This window comes from Salvelinus alpinus, chromosome 18, assembly GCF_045679555.1.
Source record: "Salvelinus alpinus chromosome 18, SLU_Salpinus.1, whole genome shotgun sequence".
NCBI classification, from domain to species: Eukaryota; Metazoa; Chordata; class Actinopteri; order Salmoniformes; family Salmonidae; genus Salvelinus; species Salvelinus alpinus.
In genome coordinates, this window is record NC_092103.1 from 31,276,709 (window position 1) to 31,301,065 (window position 24,357).

General features: G+C 45.5%; 1 protein-coding gene across 3 annotated transcripts in view; it reads right to left on the bottom strand.

Annotated features, from left to right (window-relative positions):
* LOC139544184 (fibrinogen C domain-containing protein 1-like) overlaps positions 1 to 24,357 on the bottom strand; it is a 340,468-nt gene that overhangs the window by 199,712 nt on the left and 116,399 nt on the right. For all 3 annotated transcript variants that reach the window (XM_071351005.1, XM_071351004.1, XM_071351003.1), the window contains 2 exons: positions 23,002 to 23,161; positions 16,688 to 16,824 (listed from right to left, as the gene is read on the bottom strand). In XM_071351005.1, coding sequence (XP_071207106.1) covers positions 16,688 to 16,824; positions 23,002 to 23,161 — 297 coding nt within the window. The remainder of the gene's footprint in view (positions 1 to 16,687; positions 16,825 to 23,001; positions 23,162 to 24,357) is intronic.

The following is a 24,357-nucleotide window of genomic DNA, read 5'->3' on the forward strand; positions in this document are numbered from 1 at the left end:
GACCATATACCAAGGGTATGACAAAACATTTATTTTTATTGTCTAATTACGTTGATAACCAGCTTATATTAGCAATAAGGCACCATGGGGGTTTGTGGTATATGGCCAAAATACCATGGCTAAGGGCTGTATAGAGGCACTCAATGTTGCGTCGTATGAAAAACAGCTCATAGCCATGGTATATTGGCCATATACCACACCCCTTCAGGCCTTATTGCTTATTAAGTATACTACAGTCCGCAAAAACACTACAGTAATTTCCATAAAATATACTACTCTTTTTTTACTACAGTATTTATAGTATATTATAAACTGGGTGGTTTGAGCCCTGAATGCTGATTGGCTGACAGCCATGGTATATCAGAACGTATACCACGGGTATGACAAAACACTTATTTTTACTGCTCTAATTACGTTGGTAACCAGTTTATAATACAAATAAGGCCCCTCGGGGGTTTGTGGAATATGGCCAACATAACACGGCTAAGGGCTGAATCCAGGCACGACGCAAAGTCGTATATTGGCCATATACCACACCCCCTCGTGCCTTATTGCTTAAGTAAACTGTACATACTACAGTATACTATAGTGAATATAACAGTCCGCAAAAACACTACAGTAAATTATATAGTATTCCTACCGTAGTATACACTATAGTATTATAGGTCCGAATCAAAAGTAGTGTACTATGTAGGGAATAGGGTGCCATTTGGGACACATCCATGATCCCTCTCCCTCTATCTACTCCCAGCACTATCACACAGCACACTGGCCTGACCTTATCACAAGACGGAGAGCCCTATTCAATCACCAGCGCTAACCAGCCCTGTGGAAAAGGTCACCATAACACTGCGTTTCTGCAGCTCCAGGGAGGGAAGCCATGTTTTAACTGAGTTATGTGGAGGATATGGGTACAAACATTCTTGTAGTGCCCAGGAGAGTGATGTTTTAAGTCAGGCTGGGACGTGGCTAGAAAGCCTGATGGAAAAGGGCACTGGGATTTAAATATTGTAGGTAAGTGATTCAACAACTATACCTCACTCCTCTCTTTGTATCTCTGTAGACTAGAGCCTCCCCACTCCCCCCTCTCTTTGTATCTCTGTAGACTAGAGCCTCCCCACTCTCCCCTCTCTTTGTATCTCTGTAGACTAGAGCCTCCCCACTCTCCCCTCTCTTTGTATCTCTGTAGACTAGAGCCTCCCCACTCTCCCCTCTCTTTGTATCTCTGTAGACTAGAGCCTCCCCACTCCCCCCTCTCTTTGTATCTCTGTAGACTAGAGCCTCCCCACTCTCCCCTCTCTTTGTATCTCTGTAGACTAGAGCCTCCCCACTCTCCCCTCTCTTTGTATCTCTATAGACGAGAGCATCCCCCCTCTCTCCCTCTCGCTTTTCTTCTCCCTCCCTCCCTCCCTCCGTATGTGTGCTAGGCTCAGTAGGGCTGCTCTGTTTAAGTGAATGGCAGCATATGGCTCATCCCTTATTTAAGCCCACAACTCTACCTCTTACAGACACTGTCTTAATTCCTGTTGGATCACACTTCTGAGCTGCTAATGACGCCGAGGTGTTATCCATCACGAACAGCCAATTATACACACATATTCTATGAAGACTGTCTAAGGCATGCTTGCTGATGGTGATTGACACACACACACATGGTAGAACAAACATTTAAACTATAGAAACACAACAACATGGAGAGATACACAGCCATCTTAATTCAATGAAAGACTGGTGGTTGGCTGTACTGTATCATGCTGTGCCAAGCCCTCTGTCACTCCATCAGATAATAGGAAGCCATGACCTTGTCTGTCTTAGGCTCGCTGACAGTGATTGACATACACACACATGCACACACTGTGTGTCTGTGATATACTTGTGTAGACCAGAGTTTGCGTTTGGTAGAACTGAGAAAGTTACTGGTTTAGGGACTAACACAGATAACACAGTCTCTCTGTGAGGGTGGATGTGGCGCTAGCCAACAAATATGTTCCTAAACTATCCCCATTTGGACTTGTGTGTGTGTATGCCTGCGTGCGTGTGCTTCTGTGTCCAGCCAGGTCACCCGTGATACAAGTCAGTGTCTGAGGACGTCGGGAGATTATGTGAAAACCGTTACCTTCAAGTAGGTTTCAGTTTTGCTAGGGTGTTGTGGATGGGCCTAAGGATCTGCCTCTGATTCCAAAGGTTGAACGTTTTAATTTTAACCCTATCCCAAACCTTACCTTAACCATTAGGAGTTAATGCCTAAACTTAAGCATAAACAGTTTGAAATTTGACATTTGAGAAATATGGATGAACGTCTAATTCTGACGTGAGACTGTGAGCGCTAGCTGCTGTGTCTGTGTGAGTCTTTGTGTGAGTCTTTGTGTGAGTCTTTGTGCGAGTCTTTGTGTGTGTGAGTAGGAACAGCCAAAGTGCTGCAGGCTATAGATGATATATAAAGCTGATAAACTATTAACTCCCTATAAGAGCTCCTCTCTCGTTTCCCTAAGGACTACTACAGCTCAGAACAGAGAGAAAAGGCCACTACACTGCACACACCGCACACTCACACACAAAACCGCATACAGAAACGAAATAAACTACACACGCATACACTAATATTAACAGGACACAGACACATCCATAGTGAACAGTAAACAAGACAAAATGTACACACACACAGAAACGCACGCACACACACTACCAGACACACACACAAACCCACGCACGCAGACACACACACACACACACACACACACACACACACACACACACACACACACACACACACACACACACACACACACACACACACACACACACACACACACACACACACACACACACACACACACACACACACACACACACACACACTACAAAGCCATATGTCTCCCATCCCAAAAACCACATATAGATCTAGGGTTTCAGCGACAGTGTGTTGTGCTCTATTCAACCCTATTGCCTATAAAGCTGACCAGAGCCCTGAGGGCCCTCGTCAAAAGTAATGTACCACATAGGGAATATGGTGTTTTTTGGGAAGCAACCAGTGTGTTTAGAGCTAGTATTTCTGTGACAGTGACTGTCCCAAATGGCACCCTACTCCTTTTATGGAGTGCCCATGGGAGCTGTTCAAAAGTAGTGTAATACATAGAGAATAAGGTCCCATTTCGGACTCAGACAGTGTGTTTAAATATAGAGTCTCTGTGAGTGTTTGTTCACCTCTCTGTCTCTACCGTTCTAATCCCTCCTGCGGGATAACAAACAAAATATTCTCACATAACACCTCTGTTTAGTCTACACCCAGCTAGCCAAGTGTTGAATCACTTGATACCAAACACCTCTGTTTAGTCTACACCCAGCTAGCCAAGTGTTGGATCACTTGATACCAAACACCTCTGTTTAGTCTACACCCAGCTAGCCAAGTGTTGGATCACTTGATACCAAACACCTCTGTTTAGTCTACACCCAGCTAGCCAAGTGTTGGATCACTTGATACCAAACACCTCTGTTTAGTCTACACCCAGCTAGCCAAGTGTTGGATCACTTGATACCAAACACCTCTGTTTAGTCTACACCCAGCTAGCCAAGTGTTGGATCACTTGATACCAAACACCTCTGTTTAGTCTACACCCAGCTAGCCAAGTGTTGAATCACTTGATACCAAACACCTCTGTTTAGTCTACACCCAGCTAGCCAAGTGTTGGATCACTTGATACCAAACACCTCTGTTTAGTCTACACCCAGCTAGCCAAGTGTTGGATCACTTGATACCAAAAACCTCTGTTTAGTCTACACCCAGCTAGCCAAGTGTTGGATCACTTGATACCAAACACCTCTGTTTAGTCTACACCCAGCTAGCCAAGTGTTGGATCACTTGATACCAAACACCTCTGTTTAGTCTACACCCAGCTAGCCAAGTGTTGGATCACTTGATACCAAACACCTCTGTTTAGTCTACACCCAGCTAACCAAGTGTTGGATCACTTGATACCAAACACCTCTGTTTAGTCTACACCCAGCTAGCCAAGTGTTGAATCACTTGATACCAAACACCTCTGTTTAGTCTACACCCAGCTAGCCAAGTGTTGGATCACTTGATACCAAACACCTCTGTTTAGTCTACACCCAGCTAGCCAAGTGTTGGATCACTTGATACCAAACACCTCTGTTTAGTCTACACCCAGCTAGCCAAGTGTTGAATCACTTGATACCAAACACCTCTGTTTAGTCTACACCCAGCTAGCCAAGTGTTGAATCACTTGATACCAAACACCTCTGTTTAGTCTACACCCAGCTAGCCAAGTGTTGGATCACTTGATACCAAACACCTCTGTTTAGTCTACACCCAGCTAGCCAAGTGTTGGATCACTTGATACCAAACACCTCTGTTTAGTCTACACCCAGCTAGCCAAGTGTTGGATCACTTGATACCAAACACCTCTGTTTAGTCTACACCCAGCTAGCCAAGTGTTGGATCACTTGATACCAAACACCTCTGTTTAGTCTACACCCAGCTAGCCAAGTGTTGCATCACTTGATACCAAACACCTCTGTTTAGTCTACACCCAGCTAGCCAAGTGTTGAATCACTTGATACCAAACACCTCTGTTTAGTCTACACCCAGCTAGCCAAGTGTTGAATCACTTGATACCAAACACCTCTGTTTAGTCTACACCCAGCTAGCCAAGTGTTGGATCACTTGATACCAAACACCTCTGTTTAGTCTACACCCAGCTAGCCAAGTGTTGGATCACTTGATACCAAACACCTCTGTTTAGTCTACACCCACCCAGCCAAGTGTTGGATCACGTGATACCAAACACCTCTGTTAACTCTACACCCAGCCAAGTGTTGGATCACTTGATACCAAACACCTCTGTTTAGTCTACACCCAGCCAAGTGTTGGATCGCGTGATACCAAACACCTCTGTTTAGTCTACACCCAGCTAGCCAAGTGTTGGATCTCGTGATACCAAACACCTCTGTTAACTCTACACCCAGCCAAGTGTTGGATCACTTGATACCAAACACCTCTGTTTAGTCTACACCCAGCTAGCCAAGTGTTGGATCACGTGATACCAAACACCTCTGTTGACTCTACACCCAGCCAAGTGTTGGATCACGTGATACCAAACACCTCTGTTAACTCTACACCCAGCCAAGTGTTGGATCACTTGATACCAAACACCTCTGTTTAGTCTACACCCAGCTAGCCAAGTGTTGGATCACGTGATACCAAACACCTCTGTTAACTCTACACCCAGCCAAGTGTTGGATCACTTGATACCAAACACCTCCCAAAAACACAAACAACCTGACATTTCACTCCTATCCTAACCTAATCATACCCCAATGTATTTAGTTATCAAACCCTTGTCAAAAGCCTATCAAAGGAAGACAGGTGTCTTCCCTTTGACAACAAACAACTTAAAGTGATGTTAGGGTTCGGTTTTTAATCTTTTCAGCCAGTTTTGAAAGTAGCGCTCACGAGCCAAAACAGGTTCCCAAAAATGGTACACAATTGTGTACTACGTAATCCATTTTGTATGATATGTTACAACCTGCAAAAAAATAATAATACAAAGAAAATCCTGCAATTCGTATGGCATGCTACAAATTACATATAGTACAATATGTTACGAAACCCAATACCATTCTATCCTCATCATATGCCACTGTATTTGGAAATCAAATCCTTATCAAAAGCCTATTACAGGAAAAAAAGTGTCTTGACTCTGAAAATAAACAACTTAGAATTCTAGTATGGCTAAGAGCAGAGCAACATGTCTTTGACACTCTCACAGTGACACATTGGTTTGTTCATTTAATGTGCGACTGGGCATGTCTATAGTTTATGAACAACTGAGTGTAGTGCTGAGAGTTGTCTGTCACATTAGATTTGCTTTGGGATAGAGAAGTCTATGCTTACTGTGACACAGGCATCCACAGCCTGGGCCTCTGTATAACTCCCTAAATACCTCCTTACATCTATCCAAGAGATGCTCTTAATCTCTCATTCTTCCCTCTTCAATTCTCTCTCTCAATCTCTCTCCTTCTGTCTCCCTTTTTATTATGAACTTTTATATAATCAGGGAAGCCCAATTGAGACCAGGGTCTCATCTTCAATGGTGCCCTGAGGAAATAAAATAAAATATAAAACCACAAGATACAAGATAAAATAACAAGATACAATAACAAGTACATTACATTAGAACGTCACAAACAAACAGCCATCATAAACAAATGATTAAAGTCAACCAATCAAAACAATTGCACACCTCTGTGAACTAATTTTTCATTAGGGTTTTAAACTGCCCTAGTGGCAAATGTCATTCATTTTGTGAGGGATTTCAAAAATGTGAAGCGTTAAAACTTAAAGCGGATTTACCTAGTTCGGTGGAGACCTGAGGAATCTCAAGAGTTAACCAACCCTGTGAACGGTGTCGTGATTTTACATTCATTCATCTGATGACTGTCATTTTTCAAATCAACTAACTATGTTTAAATGTTACCTGAGAAAATTAATCATGTAACAATTAACTCATTAGGAATTTGGGGCACCTAGAGAGCGGCGGTTTAAAGAGTTATCATCTCCCGAATTAAACTCTAAAAAGGTCGTTACCTATGACATCCATAAAACAGTAAACTTATCATAACCTATTATCATATCATCATTCTGAACAGTCATAACCTCATGCATCTGCAAAAAACTCAGCCTTACTTATGATTCAGTACTACACAAATTGGTTTAATTATCTATTTACTAGCTAACTAAATTATAAAACTGGATAACATACACACTTAATAGATGAAAAAAAGGTCGCTGGCGGACTGACAACACATGGTGGCTTGTTACACATAAAATGAAGAGTGGTGTAAAGGTTTTCTTCCAGGGGTGAAGGAGAGGACCAAAATGCAGCGTAGCCAGTGCTCAACATGTTTAATTAAAGAACAAGTGAACACTACAAACAACTTACAAAATAACAAACGTGAAAACCGATACAGACCTATCTGGTGCAGAACACAAACACAGAGACAGGTAACAAACACCCACAAACTCCCAACACAAAACAAGCCTCCTATATATGAGTCTCAATCAGAGACAACGACTACCATCTGCCTCTGATTGAGAACCCACACTAGGCTGACATAGAAACAGACAAACTAGACACACAACATAGAATTCCCACCCAGCTCACGTCCTGACCAACTAAACACATACAAAACAAGAGAAAACAGGTCAGGAACGTGACAGAACCCCCCCCTCAAGGTGCGAACTCCGGGCGCACCCCTAAAAACTCAAGGGGAGGGTCTGGGTGGGCATCTGTCCGCGGTGGCGGCTCCGGCGGTGGACGAGGACACCACTCCACCATTGTCTTTGTCCCCCTCCTTAGCGTCCTTTGAGTGGCGACCCTCGCCCCCGGCCATGGTCCAGGAACCTTCACTAAGGCCCCTCCGACATAGAGGAGACAGCTCAGGACAGAGAGGTAGCTCAGGACAGAGAGGTAGCTCCGGACAGAGCGGTAGCTCCGGACAGAGAGATAGCTTAGGACAGAGGGATAGCTTAGGACAGAGGGACAACTCTGTACTAATGGCAGCTCCGGACTGGGTGGCAGCTCCGGACTGGGTGGCAGCTCCGGACTGGGTGGCAGCTCCGGACTGGGTGGCAGCTCCGGACTGAGTGGCAGCTCCGGACTGTAGGGCAGCTCCGGACTGTAGGGCAGCTCATGACTGTAGGGCAGCTCATGACTGTAGGGCAGCTCATGACTGTAGGGCAGCTCATGACTGTAGGGCAGCTCATGACTGTAGGGCGGCTCATGACTGTAGGGCGGCTCATGACTGTAGGGCGGCTCATGACTGTAGGGCGGCTCATGACTGTAGGGCGGCTCATGACTGTAGGGCGGCTCCTGACTGGCTGGCGGCTCCTGACTGGCTGGCGGCTCCTGACTGGCTGGCGGCTCCTGACTGGCTGGCGGCTCCTGACTGGCTGGCGGCTCCTGACTGGCTGGCGGCTCCTGACTGGCTGGCGGCTCCTGACTGGCTGGCGGCTCTGGCAGCTCCTGACTGGCTGGCGGCTCTGGCAGCTCCTGACTGGCTGGCGGCTCTGGCAGCTCCTGACTGGCTGGCGGCTCTGGCAGCTCCTGACTGGCTGGCGGCTCTGGCAGCTCCTGACTGGCTGGCGGCTCTGGCGGCTCCTGACTGGCTGGCGGCTCTGGCGGCTCCTGACTGGCTGGCGGCTCTGGCGGCTCCTGACTGGCTGGCGGCTCTGGCGGCTCCTGACTGGCTGGCGGCTCTGGCGGCTCCTGACTGGCTGGCGGCTCTGGCGGCTCCTGACTGACGGACAGCTCTAGCGGCTCCTGACTGACGGACGGCTCTAATGGCTCGGGACAGACGGGCGGCTCTAATGGCTCGTGGCAGACAGATGGCTCAGAAGGCGCTGGGCAGACGGATGGCTCAGAAGGCGCTGGGCAGACGGATGGCTCAGAAGGCGCTGGGCAGACGGATGGCTCAGAAGGCGCTGGGCAGACGGATGGCTCAAAAGGCGCTGGGCAGACGGATGGCTCAGAAGGCGCTGGGCAGACGGATGGCTCAGAAGGCGCTGGGCAGACGGATGGCTCAGAAGGCGCTGGGCAGACGGATGGCTCAGACGGCGCTGGGCAGACGGATGGCTCAGACGGCGCTGGGCAGACAGATGGCTCAGACGGCGCTGGGCAGACAGATGGCTCAGACGGCGCTGGGCAGACAGATGGCTCAGATGGCGCTGGGGAGACGGATGACTCCGATGGCGCTGGGCAGACGGACAGTTCAGACGGCGTTGGGCAGACGGACAGTTCAGACGCCGCTGGGCAGACGGGCAGTTCAGGCGCCGCTGGGCAGACGGGCAGTTCAGGCGCCGCTGGGCAGACGGCAGACTCTGGCCGGCTGAGACGCACTATAGGCCTGATGCGTGGTGCCGGAACTGGAGGTACCGGGCTGAGGGCACGCACCTCAGGGCGAGTGCGGGGAGGAGGAACAGGGCTCTGGCGATGCACTGGAAGCCTGGTGCGTGGTGTAGGCACTGGTGGTACTGGGCTGGGGCGGGAAGGTGGCGCCGGATATACCGGACCGTGAAGGAGGACACGCGCTCTTGAGCACCGAGCCTCTCCAACCTTACCAGGTTGAATGGTCCCCGTAGCCCTGCCAGTGCGACGAGGTGGAATAGCCCGCACTGGGCTATGCAGGCGAACCGGGGACACCACCTGTAAGGCTGGTGCCATGTACGCCGGCCCGAGGAGACGTACTGGAGGCCAGATACGTTGGGCCGGCTTCATGACATCCAGCTCGATGCCCAACCTAGCCCTCCCAGTGCAGCAAGGTGGAATAGCCCGCACTGGGCTAAGCACGCGTACTGGGGACACCGTGCGCTTTACCGCATAACACGGTGTCTGACCGGTACGACGCCCTCTCACTCCACGGTAAGCCCGGGGAGTTGGCTCAGGTATCCAACCCGGCTTCGCCACACTCCCCTTTAGCCCCCCCCCCAAGACATTTTTGGGTGAGCCTCTCGGGTTTCCAGCCACTCTGCCTTGCAAGCGCTTCATAATGCCGCCTCTCCGCTTTTGATGCCTCCAGCTCCGCTTTGGGACGGCGACACTCCTCTGGCTCTGCCCAGGGTCCCTCTCCGTCCAGAATCTCCTCCCATGTCCATTCCTCCTTGTACTGCTGCTGCTGTTGCTGCTGCCCGTTGCCACGCTGCTTGGTCCGGGTTTGGTGGGTGTTTCTGTAAAGGTTTTCTTCCAGGGGTGAAGGAGAGGACCAAAATGCAGCGTAGCCAGTGCTCAACATGTTTAATTAAAGAACAAGTGAACACTACAAACAACTTACAAAATAACAAACGTGAAAACCGATACAGACCTATCTGGTGCAGAACACAAACACAGAGACAGGTAACAAACACCCACAAACTCCCAACACAAAACAAGCCTCCTATATATGAGTCTCAATCAGAGACAACGACTACCATCTGCCTCTGATTGAGAACCCACACTAGGCTGACATAGAAACAGACAAACTAGACACACAACATAGAATTCCCACCCAGCTCACGTCCTGACCAACTAAACACATACAAAACAAGAGAAAACAGGTCAGGAACGTGACAAGTGGGGGAAGAGAGAGAGAGAAAAAGGGACACTTATTGTTGATACATTTTAGAACTATTCTCACAGTAATCATATACTTTGCACACAAACCACCGCCCATTTGAAGAAAGAAATTATAAATGTATTTACGTGCGAGTGCCTTTGTTTGTCATTTATCTCTGTCGGAACAAAGCCTTCTTAGGAAGGATGAGGGTTGGCCTTTCAGCGGCACGCTTGTAAATATCTGATTGTTCAAAAGGGGTCTCTCCTTTCCCGTATTTTACTGTTGTTTACTCTGGAAGATGCTCCTCGGGAGATAGACAGACGTGTCGACGGCTCCCATTGGTGATGAGAGTAGGAGAATATGGTGATTTGAGTAAAGTAGTAGAATAGGATGGTTTGAAGAGTAGTAGGATGGTCCCACTTAATATTCCCTTTTCTAGATATTTGACTTAGGACAGCTAATCAGCCGTACCAGTGATTGTCAGAGAGATGAGCTTCTCGCCTACACCTTGTATTGACATTCAGGATTTAAACCACATTACACGCGCAGCTGCAACCTGACGATGTTCTGGTCTGCATGTTAATTTCTTACCAGTCCTTTTATGCACTCTGGACGAAAAGGTCAGTTCCGTGACACGCTCTCTGACCTCACTTGGGGCATGGCTACTTACTGTGCAAATGCTATAGATAGCAAATTATCTCTTATGACTCCTAAAATCACATTCCTATCTTAACAAAATAACTTTCATTATTTTTCAAATTATAAGAACAACATACTGGATGGAAACTTGACAGATAAAGGGGATATAATTTCCAAGTTACAGTATTTCCTTTATACCATTTCTAATGACATCACAAAATAAAAACCCATATGAAATGAATATTCTTTAGATCACCACTGAACATTCCCCACATTCTTATGTTATAAATATTGTTCCAGTATTCACTTTTTGAACGTGTTAAGAGTCTTCGGGCAAACCGAAGACATTCCTTTGGCACATACTGGAGGGGGTTGGAGAGTCCTCTCCTGTAATTTACAAAATAGTGGGAACTGTCAACCCCCCAGCAGGTTTAAGAGTGGTGGCTGCACCATTCCAATAAAAAGTGTCACCGTAGTCAAGAACTGGCAGGAAAGTTGACTGCAAAACCATGGGCTAGATCTGTCTTTTACCCGTAATCTGTTATATGGGGCATGCTTTATTCAGCAGAGTTAAACAGAGAAAGAATACATTTACAGGGCCTTATCCAAATCAGAGACAGAGGACGCACCCTTCCAATCAGGAAATGTTGCTCATTGGAAGTTCTTTGCAATTTCGGTAGCTTAGTAAATCTAATGCAGGCAATGGGACAATGGTCACTGAGCTCGTTAGCAAAAATTAAATTGGCTGTATACATATGTGGTGCGTTTGTCAGAATGCTCTGCAAAATAGTTGATTTTTCAGGGTGTTTTAAGTTGGTTTAGTTAACAGTTGAGTTACATTTATCTCAGTACAAATATCTTTCATATATCCAGGTTATGTACACCCAAAATAAAAAAATACTGATTTAACATAGTTACAGTGGTTGCTCCACTAAAAGTTTTGCAATTATGCTGGTTTAGTACGGTACCCTGCGTCACCACTTCATTGCTCCAGTCCAGCACAAGAGGGAGTTAGACCACTGATTATGTTTTTGGGTCCTACTGTGTCTCTAACTGACAATGAATACACAACATAAACCTAAATAGAAACTGATAATTGTGCTTCAGTATTACTTACTAAAACTGTTGTTACACTAAGGTTTTTATAATTTTATTAGGATTATTTTGCTCTTACTGTAGTACTGTACGCCACTCCCGACCGGTCACGTTATAAAGCGCCTGAGTGGCGCAACGGTCTAAGACACTGCATAGCAGTACAAGCTGTGTTGCTACAGATGCTGGTTCAGTACCTGTGCTGCCCTCGACTGGGAGACCCATGAGATTTTGGTTTCTCTCCCTCTAAAAACAGAAATAAATTATTCTAAATAACAAACTGGCTTTATTTACAAATTAGTAACAATGTCTCAGCCCAGGTTCAAGAATGGCCTTTCTCACTCATTTTACATTATTTGACAACAAAATCATCTCCAAAATATTGTTATTTTTTAACCAAAGCGATTATTATTATTAATTTAGAATTATATAGAAGCCCCTTGGAAATTCTCCCAGGTATATTATTAACCCTGTTATTAGCAGGACAATATATATTGGTCATAATGGTTATGGCTCCCGAGTGGCGCACAATGGGATTGCCTTGTGGTTCTCCAGCTGTATCCACTGAAAGCCAGCGAGGTTCAAGGCACGAGGGCAGGGGGCATGGGATGGGCCACAGAGCTGCGCACAGAAGACCAACCTAGCCCATGGGGAAGGGAGCAGGAGGAAGGGGGAGAGGTGGTGGACCCCACCCCGCCACACTGGCAACACTTTAAGGGGCATTGCACTAATAATGGCGTTGACAAGGGAAACGTTCCCTCTGTTCTGTTCTTAGTGCCAGTCTGCACATTCAAACTAAAACAATGTAACTAATAATGGCATCTTTATTGCTTTCGTTAATAAAATAATGATAAAAATACTCTTTCAAAATGCCAATGTTTATTTAGTTATGGATCCATAATGAATTACTATGGGAATAAATATCACTGAATTACAGAAATATCCTCCAATTCTCTATATGTAATTATTGGCGGAGAGTCACGTCATATTTTTCTATATACTGTAGGCCTACCGTAGGCGACATGAGTCTCACTAGTGTTGAGTAAAAGTCGTGTACCGTAATTTCTGGACTATTAAGCGCACCTGAATATAAGCCGCACCCACTGAATTGAAAAAATATATGTATTTTGTACATAAATAAGCCGCACATGTCTATAAGCCGCAGGTGCCTACCTAAAATCCTCAAACTTCATTGCGGTGGCGATTGTTTTGGCTTTCAGTCGGATCTGCACAGTTGAAACACCTCGGCCGTCTGCTCTCTGTGTGTTGACCCAGTCTTCAAGCTCATTTTCTAGTTCGGGCCATCTGCTTTTCTTCCCTCTGAAAGCTTTTGTTGTCTTTTTGCACTGAGTCAGTTCCTCACGCTGCTGTTTCCAACGTCTTATCATCGACTCATTAAGGCCAAGCTCCCGTGCAGCAGCTCTATTTCCTTTTCCAACAGCCAGATCGATCGCCATCAACTTGAAAGCTGCATCATATGCATTTCTCCGTGTCTTTGCCATGATGAGGGTGACAAAATGACTACCGTAATCAGAATGATGGGAAGTTTGAGCGCGCTCGATTTACGTCACATTATGTGACGGTGCTCAGTTTTTTGGCGGCATGAATCTTGTGAAAGCGGGAAAAATCCATAAATTAGCCGCGTCATTGTATAAGCCGCGAGGTTCAAAGCGTGGGAAAAAGTAGCGGCTTATAGTCCGGAAATTACGGTAGGTCTTATTTATTTAAAGAGCATATTGAAGTTAGAAGCAATAGGATTTGAAGTAACAGCCTACAACTATTTTCACACCATTTCGTGCTGCTCTGAGACAAGCATGGGGACTGGTCTTGATAAATCAATGAGATTTTTATTTTTACTGAATCTCTGTTCGGGTATTGGTTAAACTAGAATTATAAATGTAGGGTGTATAAATGTTATGCTCTTAGTGTAACCTTTATTTAACTAGGCAAGTCAGTTAAGAAGAAATTCTTATTTACAAGGACAGCCTACTCCTTCCTCCCCGTCGGGGAATTGAAGCCCGGTCTTCCGCGTGCCTGCATTCTCTAGTACAGCCACTATTGAAGGCTATCAAATGCTTCTCAAAGATGCCCTCTGGTGGTCAAACTAGCACTAACTAGGTACCAGTGGTTCACACTTTAATAACGTGCCACAGAACACTGTGGCACCATGTAAGCTGCGCCGCAGTACGCTGCTACTTTTAAAGGACGAACCACTGTAGCATAGTAGATCATTTGCTAAGAGCAATTGGGAGGGCTGAGCGAGTGCGATAAACTCCCACTAACGTTCGTTGTGCATTACTACCAAGGCCCACAATTAAGACTAGACATTCCAATTGCTTGGGAACAGAGATGGTAATACACACAGCAACATTCAAGATGTTCTTTATGAATATGGCGACACCCCCATCTGCCAGCTCTGTCAGATCTTTAAACATTATGTCCATTCAAAGACACATCATAGTCTGGCACAGACTTTTTTAACGAAGTCTCAAAGTTAGTTTTAGAAGCCAGAATTACAATAAGATCAATTTTCAAAATCAAACTTCTGACATTTACAGTACATGAATGAGTCCAAATCCACAGCTGCAGGATTTCAGAGCAGACAGAGCCTCTAACAAGAACATGCTATGATCAATAGGTAACCCTCTATATGAAATAGCTATGGGATTGACTTGAAATGGAATAGATACAATATTGCTTAGAACTGTGGCATTTGGTCTATGCCTCAAATGAGGACGTGGATTAATACATGTCTCAATGAGGGTTACCTGTTTTGGCCAAGGACTGATATCCCATCACTTTTTTAGTATCTTTTCAATGTTAGCACTCTGCATCTAAGCTCCTCTCCTATTCGGGTGCAGGCCATCCCTTTTTAGGAACTGCAGTCTCTCCAAAAACAATTTGAAATTGTCAATAAAATCCAGCACTTTTTCAGAGCAGAGTCCTGATTTCTTCCAAGAGTCCAGTGCAAATAATTCCATAGACCGTGTTATGGGATAGGGCCATAAAAAACTATCCGCTTGACTGTAGCCAATAGTCTGTCTCTCAGGTATTCGAAGTCCTGTCTCAACTCGATGAGGCTTCCCTTCTGATTCAGCTCATTGGACAGCCGGCAAATGTCCTTCTGAAGCCGCCTGTTATCGTCCATCTTCCGGTCACACCAAAGACACTTTTTACAGACATACCCATTTTCCGTATGCGCTCGGTCTTCCACTCCCCCCTCTGGTTAGTTAGTGAACATTTCACAGCAGTAACATTGGACACTCAATGGTTGGCCATTGACATCCATTGGATAGCCGTCTGTAGCCATTAAGGGTCCTGCTAAAAAGCAGGCTAGCCACAGGTAGCAGCGCAAGCTTGAAATCGAAAAAGTCCAGTAAGGCGGTGCGTTCTGAACAGTGCATCGTTCTGAACCTGTACAGGACGTCGGTCAATACACTCAAGTAAATAAAATAGCCTATAATGAGGATAAAATAGGTCACAGTCGAGTTTAACTACTTGCTCCACTACTCGCTCCAAACACAACTTGCTACATGTCATCCCAGAATGCACTCAGCAGTGCATCATAACAAAAGGCTGAATGAGTACATCATCGGCCTGTTGCAGCAGAGCAGCTGCAATGTGTATAATGTACACTCCGACAAGTTTGAGAAAGCGCTGAGATGCATTAAGGTGACTCCACTAATGATATCAGGAGGTACAGGCCGGAGCAGCAGAAGCTTGAAGGAGAATGTTTCGGTGAGAGGGAACATTTCCCATTCAATTATCTTGCGCTCCTTTGAATACTCATCTCTCTCTTTCCCTCCATCTCTCTCTCCCTCAATCTCTCTCGATCCCTCTCTCTCTATGTAGTACGTAGACGGCTACGTAGTCAAGTTTGTGTTTCCTATCTCCTTCTCTCATCTGTATTCTCACCTGCGTTCTCAGGCACTGCCGTAGAAGCTTTTTCATATCATGTTCCTTGTTTTTTTTGCAGCTCGGATCATTTTATCTACAGTTTAAGGTCTAAAGTTCAACACGCAATCTAATTGCAATCTATTTATCCCACTTTGGTTTTTCTATACAAATATGCTAGGGTATAAGCAGTGCTGCATTTTAATCATGAGGAATGGAGAAAAAAACAATGTTTGTTCTCCAGAGCTCTTGTTTCTCAGGAGATGGATGATCCAGAAGATTGGTAAAATTAAATGTATGTTGCATTCTGGGACAGATTTTATTAAGAGTGTTCCACACTGAAGGATTCTTATTTCAGTGTGGCTTGGCAGATGATATACTTTGTAAGAAAGTAAAACCTATATAAAGCTAAGGTAATGAAAATTATCATTTCATTACCTATTAACTCTGGAGTTTTTTATTTTGATTACCAACCCAATAAAAGTGTAGAGGAGGAGAGAGAGAGGGAGAGAAAGTAGAGAGAAAGATAATGAGAGCGAGAAAGGAAATAAACTGTCTTTGTTGTGGATGAATAAGAACACTGTTGGAGTGCTTGAGGATATAAATGGCTGTTTTTCTTCTATTCTAATGCAGACACTTGAGAATATGGTCCCCGTCCCCTTCATGTTGAGTGTGTGTGTGTGTGTGTGTGTGTGTGTGTGTGTGCTTACTAGCTTGCTTGTCTGTGTATTTGTGCCTGTCTCTGTGTGTGTGTGTATGTGTATGTGTATGTGCATGTGTATGTGTATGTGCATGTGTGTGTGTGTCTCTGAATATGTGTGTGTGTGTGTGTGTGTGTGTGTGTGTGTGTGTGTGTGTGTGTGTGTGTGTGTGTGTGTGTGTGTGTGTGTGTGTGTGTGTGTGTGTGTGTGTGTGTGTGTGTGTGTGTGTGTGTGTGTACAGTATGACTCACAGTCCAGCCCCCTCCGTCCGTGGTCATGTCACAGTAGACCTGGAAGCCGTAGGGGTAGTGAGTGGGAAACACAGAGTAGATGCCATCCTCCCTCTGACCATTAGCATACAGATCACCACAGTCACGAGGACGAGAGCCTAGAGAGATACAGAGACAGAGAGAGAGATGCAGAGAGAGAGAGAAAGATACAGAGGGAGAGAGACAGAGCGGATAGCGAGAGAGAAGGAGAAATACAGAGAGAGACACACAGATAGAGAGAGAGAGATCGGAAGGCGAGAGGAGAGATACAGAGAGAGAGAGAGATACAGAGAGAGAGAGAAAGAGCGAGAGAGGGAGAAATACAGAGAGAGAGAGATACAGAGAGAGAGAGGGAAAGGGATACAGAGAGAGAGCGAGAGATGCAGAAGGTAAGAGAGAGAGACAGAAAGGGACAGAGAAAAAGAAGAGAAACAAAAAGCTCTCAGTTTGAATTCAAGCTGGAAAGCAAAACAAGTGGTTAAAACATTACGTAAGCGTAAACAAAGAGAAATGACAGAGATGAGGAGAACATTCCACTAGACTTCTTAGCCTCAAACAGTGGGCATATCTAACCCTTCCTTGACAGAGAGGAAGAGGGGGGCTCCTAATGGGGACTCATTGGGTGGTGAGAGAGAGAAGGGGAGAGATAGAGAGAGGGAGGAGGTTTGCTCCCAAAATTGTGTTATTTTTGGAGCTTGTTGTTTACAGTTGTGGCACAATGACTATCAACCTCAGATTCAGTACCAGAGTTGTTTTTCTTACAGATAATCCATACTGAACAAAAATATAACCCAACATGTAAAGATTTGGTCCCATGTCTAATGAACTGAAATTAAATATCCCAACATTTTTCATACGCACAAAAAACGTATTTCCCTCAAATTTTGTGCACAAATGTGTTTACATCCCTGTTAGTGAGCATTTTCCTCATGATGCTATCTATTTTGTGAAGTGCACCAGTCCCTCCTGCAGCAAAGCACCCCCACAACATAATGCTGCCACCCTCTTGCTTCACGGTTGGGATGGTGTTCTTCGGCTTGCAAGCCTCCGCATTTTTCCTCCAAACATAACAATGGTCATTATGGCCAAACAGTTCTATTTTTGTTTCATCAGCCCAGAGGAAATTTCATCAAAAAGTATGATCTTTGTCCCCATGTGCAGTTGCAAACCGTAGTCTGGCTTTTTTTATGGTGGTTTTAGAGCAGTGGCTTCTTCTTTGCTGAGCGGCCTTAAAGGTTATTTCGATATAGGACTCGTTCTACTGTGGATAAAGATACTTTTGTACCTGTTTCCTCCTGCATCTTCACAAGGTCCTTTGCTGTTGTTCTGGGATTGATTTGCACTTTTTGCACCAAAGTACGTTCATCTCTAGGAGACAGAATTCGTCTCCTTCCTGAGCGGTATGACGGCTGCGTGGTCCCATGGTCTTTATACTTGCGTACTATTGTTTGTACAGATGAACGTGGTTATTTTAGGTGTCTGGAAATTGCTCCCAAGGATGAACCAGACTTGTGGAGGTCTTGGCTGATATCTTTTGATCTTCCCATGATGTCAAGCAAAGAGGCAGTGAGTTTGAAGGTAGGCCTTGAAATACATCCACAGGTACATCTCCAATTGACTCAAATTATGTCAATTAGCCTATCAGAAGCTCATTTTCTGCAATTTTCCAAGCTGTTTAAAGGCACAGTCAACTTAGTGTATGTAAACTTCTGACCCACTGGAATTGTGATACAGTGAATTGTAAGTGAAATAATCTGTCTGTAAACAATTTTTGTCATGCACAAAGTAGATTTCCTAACCGACTTGCCAAAACTATAGTTTGTGGAGAAATGTGTGGAATGGTTGAAAAACTAGTTTTAATGACTCCAACCTAAGTGTATGTAAACTTCCGACTTCAACTGTATAAGAAGGCTGAACAATTAATCAAATGGCCACCCGGAATATTTATATTGAACCCCCTCCCCTTTGTTTTTCCACTCCTTTAGCTGCGTTTCGGCCATTATTTTGAGCCGTCCTCCCCTCAGCAGCCCCCTGTGATTGAAATGGATCCTGTATCATCCTAGTTCTACATATGCAGGCATCCCAGAGTGTGAAATTACATCAAGGATTTTAATGCGGTACCCATCTGTGTGAAATATTTATGAAAACATGGTGCCTGTGGCAAACACACACGCACAGGCACAAACACACACACAAACACACACACACACACTCTCGGGTGGCATAACCATTGGAGTGTGTGTGTGTGTGGTACATAAGTGTCAGGCGTTGTGTATTCCATGGCTGGCTGAAAAGGGAGAATCTACTGGAAGGCTTCCCTCAGGTCTGATGTAGGTTCATCTAAAGCTCCTGGCAGGTATGATGTAGGTTTGTCTGAAGCTTCCATTAGGTCTGATGTAGGTTTGCTTGAAGCTTCCCTCAGGGATCACACCTCAGACCTTCTCAGGCTCTCACTCCGAGCACAACATCCCAATGGACACACCAATCACTACGCTCCAATCACTACTGCCTAGCTCCACTCCCACTCCCCAGGCGCTCTCATTTGTTGACTTCTGTAACCGTAAAAGCCTTGATTTCATGCATGTTAACATTAGAAGGCTCCTCCCTAAGTTTGTTTTATTCACTGCTTTAGCACACTCTGCCAACCCGGATGTCCTAGCAGTGTCTGAATCCTGGCTTAGGAAGACCACCAAAAACCCTGAAATTTCCATCCCTAACTATAACATTTTCAGACAAGATAGAACTGCAAAAGGGGGCGGAGCTGCAATCTACTGCAGAGATAGCCTGCAGAGTTCTGTCTTACTATCCAGGTCTGTACCCAAACAATTCGAGATTCTCCTTTTAAAAATCTACCTTTCAAGAAACAACTCTCTCACTGTTGCCGCCTGCTATAGGCCACCCTCACCCCCCAGCTGTGCCCAGGACACCATATGTGAACTGATTGCCCCCATCTATCTTCAGAGCTCGTGCTGCTAGGTGACCTAAACTGGGACATGCTTAACACCCCGGCCATCCTACAATCTAAGCTTGATGCCCTCAATCTCACACAAATTATCAATGAACCCACCAGGCACAACCCCAAATCTGTAAACACGGGCACCCTCATAGATATCATCCTAACAAACTTGCCCTCCAAATATACCTCTACTGTTTTCAACCAAGATCTCCAGGATCACTGCCTCACTGCCTGCATCCGTAATGGGTCCGCTGTCAAATGACCACCCCTCATCACTGTCAAACACTCCCTAAAACACTTCAGCGAGCAGGCCTTTCGAATTGACCTGGCCCGGGTATCCTGGAAGGATATTGACCTCATCCCGTCAGTAGAGGATGCCTGGTCATTCTTTAAAAGTGCCTTCCTCACCATCTTAAATAAGTATGCCCCTTTCAAAAAATGTAGAACTAAGAACAGATATAGCCCTGGGTTCTTTCCAGAGCTGACTGCCCTTGACCAGCACAAAAACATCCTGTGGCGTTCTGCATTAGCATCGAATAGCCCCCGAGATATGCTTTTCAGGGAAGTTAGGAACCAATTTACACAGGCAGTTAGGAAAGCTAAGGCTAGTTTTTTCAAGCAGAAATTTGCATTCTGTAGCACAAACTTAAAAAAGTGCTGGGACACTATAAAGTCCATGGAGAATAAGAGCACCTCCTCCCAGCTGCCCACTGCACTGAGGCTAGGAAACACTGTTACCACCGATAAATCCACCATAATTGAGAATTTCAATAAGCATTTTTCTATGGCTGGCCATGCTTTCCACCTGGCTACCCCTACCCTGGTCAATAGCCCTGCACTCTCCACAGCAACTCGCCCAAGCCTCCCCGATTTCTCCTTCACCCAAATCCAGAGAGCTGATGTTCTGAAAGAGCTGCAAAATCTGGACCCTTACAAATCAGCCGGGCTAGACAATCTGGGCCCTCTCTTTCTAAAATGATCTGCCGAAATTGTTGCAACCCCTATCACAAGCCTGTTCAACCTCTCTTTCGTATCGTCTGAGATCCTCAAAGATTGGAAAGCTGCAGCGGTCATCCCCCTCTTCAAAGGGGGAAACACTCTAGACCCAAACTGCTACAGACGTATATCTATCCTACCCTGCCTTTCTAAGGTCTTCGAAACCCAAGTTAACAAACAGATTACCGACCATTTCGAATCTCACTGTACCTTCTCCGCTATGCAATCTGGTTTCAGAGCTGATCATGGGTGCACCTCAGCCACGCTCAATGTCCTAAATGATATCATAACCGCCATCGATAAGAGACATTACTGTGCAGCCGTATTCATCGACCTGGCCAAGGCTTTCGACTCTGTCAAACCCAACATTCTTAATGGCAGACTCAACAGCCTTGGTTTCTCAAATGATTGCCTCGCCTGGTTTACAAACTACTTCTCTGATAGAGTTCAGTGTGTCAAATCGGAGGGCCAGTTGTCCGGACCTCTGGCAGTCTCTATGGGGGTGCCACAAGGTTCAATTCTCGGGCCGACTCTCTTCTCTGTATACATCAATGATGTCGCACTTGCTGCTGGTGATTCTCTAATCCACCTCTATGCAGACGACACCATTCTGTCTACTTCTGGTCGTTCAATGGACACTGTGTTAACTAACCTCCAGACGAGCTTCATTGCCATACAACTCTCCTTCCGTGGCCTCCAACTGCTCTTAAACGCAAGTAAAACTAAATGCATGCTCTTCAACCGATCACTGCCCGCACCTGCCCGCCCGTCCAGCATCACTACTCTGGACGACTCTGACTTAGAATATGTGGATAACTACAAATACCTAGGTGTCTGGTTAGACTGTAAACTCTCCTTTCAGACTCACATTAAACATCTCCAATCCAAAATTAAATCTAGAATCGGCTTCCTATTTCGCAACAAAGCATCCTTCACTCATGCTGCCAAACATACCCTCGTAAAACTGACCATCCTAACGATGCTCGACTTCGGCGATGTCATTAATAAAATAGCCTCCAACACGCTACTCAACCAATTGGATGCAGTCTATCACAGTGCCATCCGTTTTGTCACCAAAGCCCCATATTCTACCCACCACAGCGACCTGTACGCTCTCGTTGGCTGGCCCTCGCTTCATACTCGTCGCCAAACCCACTGGCTCCAGGTCATCTACAAGTCTCTGCTATGTAAAGCACCGCCTTATCTCAGCTCACTGGTCACCATAGCAGCACCCACTCGTAGCACGTGCTCCAGCAGGTATATATCACTGGTCACCCTCAAAGCCAATTCATCCTTTGGCCGCCTTTCCTTCCAGTTCTCTGCTGCCAATGACTGGAACGAACTGCAAAAATCACTGAAGCTGGAGACTCATATCTCCCTCACTAGCTTTAAGCACCAGCTGTCAGAGCAGCTCACAGATCACTGCACCTATACATAGCCAATCTGTAAACAGCCCATCCAACTACCTCATCCCCATATTGTATTTATTTATTTATCTTGCTCCTTTGCACCCCAGTATCTCTACTTGCACATTCATCTTCTGCACATCTACTATTCCAGTGTTTAATTGCTATATTGTAATTACTTTGCCACCATGGCCTATTTATTGCCTTAACTCCCTTATCTTACCTCATTTGTACTCACTGTATATAGACTTTTTGTTTTATTTTTTTCTACTGTATTACTGACTGTATGTTTGTTTTTCCATGTGTAACTCTGTGTTGCTGTATATGTCAAACTGCTATGCTTTATCTTGGCCAGGTCGCAGTTGCAAATGAGAACTTGTTCTCAACTAGCCTACCTGGTTAAATAAAGGTTAAATAAAAATAAAATACAAAATAATTCTATTTACATACTGTACTGTATATTCAGCACTCATACATTCAACACAAGCACCAATGGTAATGAGGTAATCTTCATCTCTGCCACTGGCAGATAGAGATACAGTACACTATTGAATAACACAGAGAGCTATACAGTATGTATACAGAGACAGACAGAGACAGACACATATGAAGACACAGAGAAACACACACATAGACATATGCATGAATGGCAGACACAGACAGATAGTTAGGCAACCAGACAGACAGACAGACAGCCAAACAGCCAGCAAGCCAGGCAGCTACATAGCCAGCCAGCCACAGAGCCCGCCAGTTACATAACCAGCCAGTCAGCTACATAACCAGACAGCCACACAGTCAGACAGCCAGCCAGCCAGCCAATCAGCCAGCCACAAAGCCAGCCAGCCAGCCGGCCACATAGCCAGCCAGCCACATAGCCAGTCAGCCACATAACTAGCCAGCCAGCTAGCCAGACACGGACAGACAGCTATCAGACTTACCATTGGCACAGCCTTTGAGACGAGCCCCTCTGACCGGTGCCCTCTGTAGATCAGCCTTGACCCGAGCCTTCAGTCCCCCTGTCTCCTTCTGCATGGAGCTGAGAGCATCGCTCACAGTGTTCACCACCTTCACCATGTTGATTTGGCTCTCAGACAGTAGCTGCAATACACACAGTATTAACCATTAGTTAACCACAACTTGTGGACTTGTTTAAGTGATGTTGTGCAGTTTGTTGCTAACGTTACTTTGCTACCTTGCTACCTGCCACTTTGCTACCTGCTACGGTTTTTACTTTTTAATTACCGTTTTATATTTACATTTTTTACCTCAATAACTTTTTTCATTCAGTTTTTTCACCCCGGACGCTTTATCTGGACATGGTTCAACAGGACCTCCACCAGCTGAAGCTGTAGTAACATTAACATTATGCCATCTAATTGCAGTCACTGTACTCATAATATACAAGAGAACAATTGCCTTATGGTGAGGATAGCTGTGCTGCAAGCCCAGCTTCAGACGCAATCGTTAGGCAAGGGTAATTGAAGTGTATGAAAGGATGAAACAGCGTCTGTGCCACCAATAAGTACAAATAGTAGTATGAATCCCCTCGCACAGTCCACACAGCCGGACTATTTTCTCATGGCTTCTGGAAGGAAATGCTGTAGGAGTCCTCAACTGGTGTCGCTTATTCAGCCAACAGAAACTTTCAACCGGTTCTCCCCATTAAGCAACGAGTCGAAGTCAGAGGCCGAGCCTTCTCTGGTCTCGCCTCCACCTGTTACTGGGTCTGAGACGCCGAAGCCTCCCACCATTAGCTCTGACAAATTGAAAACACTAGTCATTGGTGAATCCATTACCCACAATATTAGACTTAAAAAGAATAATCCAGTGATCATACACTGTTTACCAGGGGGCAGGGCTACATACGTAAAGGCTAATCTGAAGATGGTGCTGGCTAAGGCTAAAACTAGCGAGTATAGAGAGTATAGGGATATTGTTATCCACGTCGGCACCAACAATGTTAGGATGAAACAGTCAGAGGTCACCAAGCGCAACATAGGTTCAGCATGTAAATCAGCTAGAAAGATGTGTCGGCATCGAGTAATTGTCTCTGGCCCCCTCCCAGTTAGGGGGAGTGATGAGCTCTACAGCAGAGTATCGCAACTCAATCCCTGGTTGAAAACTGTTTTCTGCCCCTCCCAAAATATAGAATTTGTAGATAATTGGCCCTCTTTCTGGGACTCACCCACAAACAGGACCAAGCCTGGCCTGCTGTGGAGTGACGGACTCCATCCTAGCTGGAGGGGTGCTCTCATCTTATCTATGAACATAGACAGGGCTCTAACTCCTCTAGC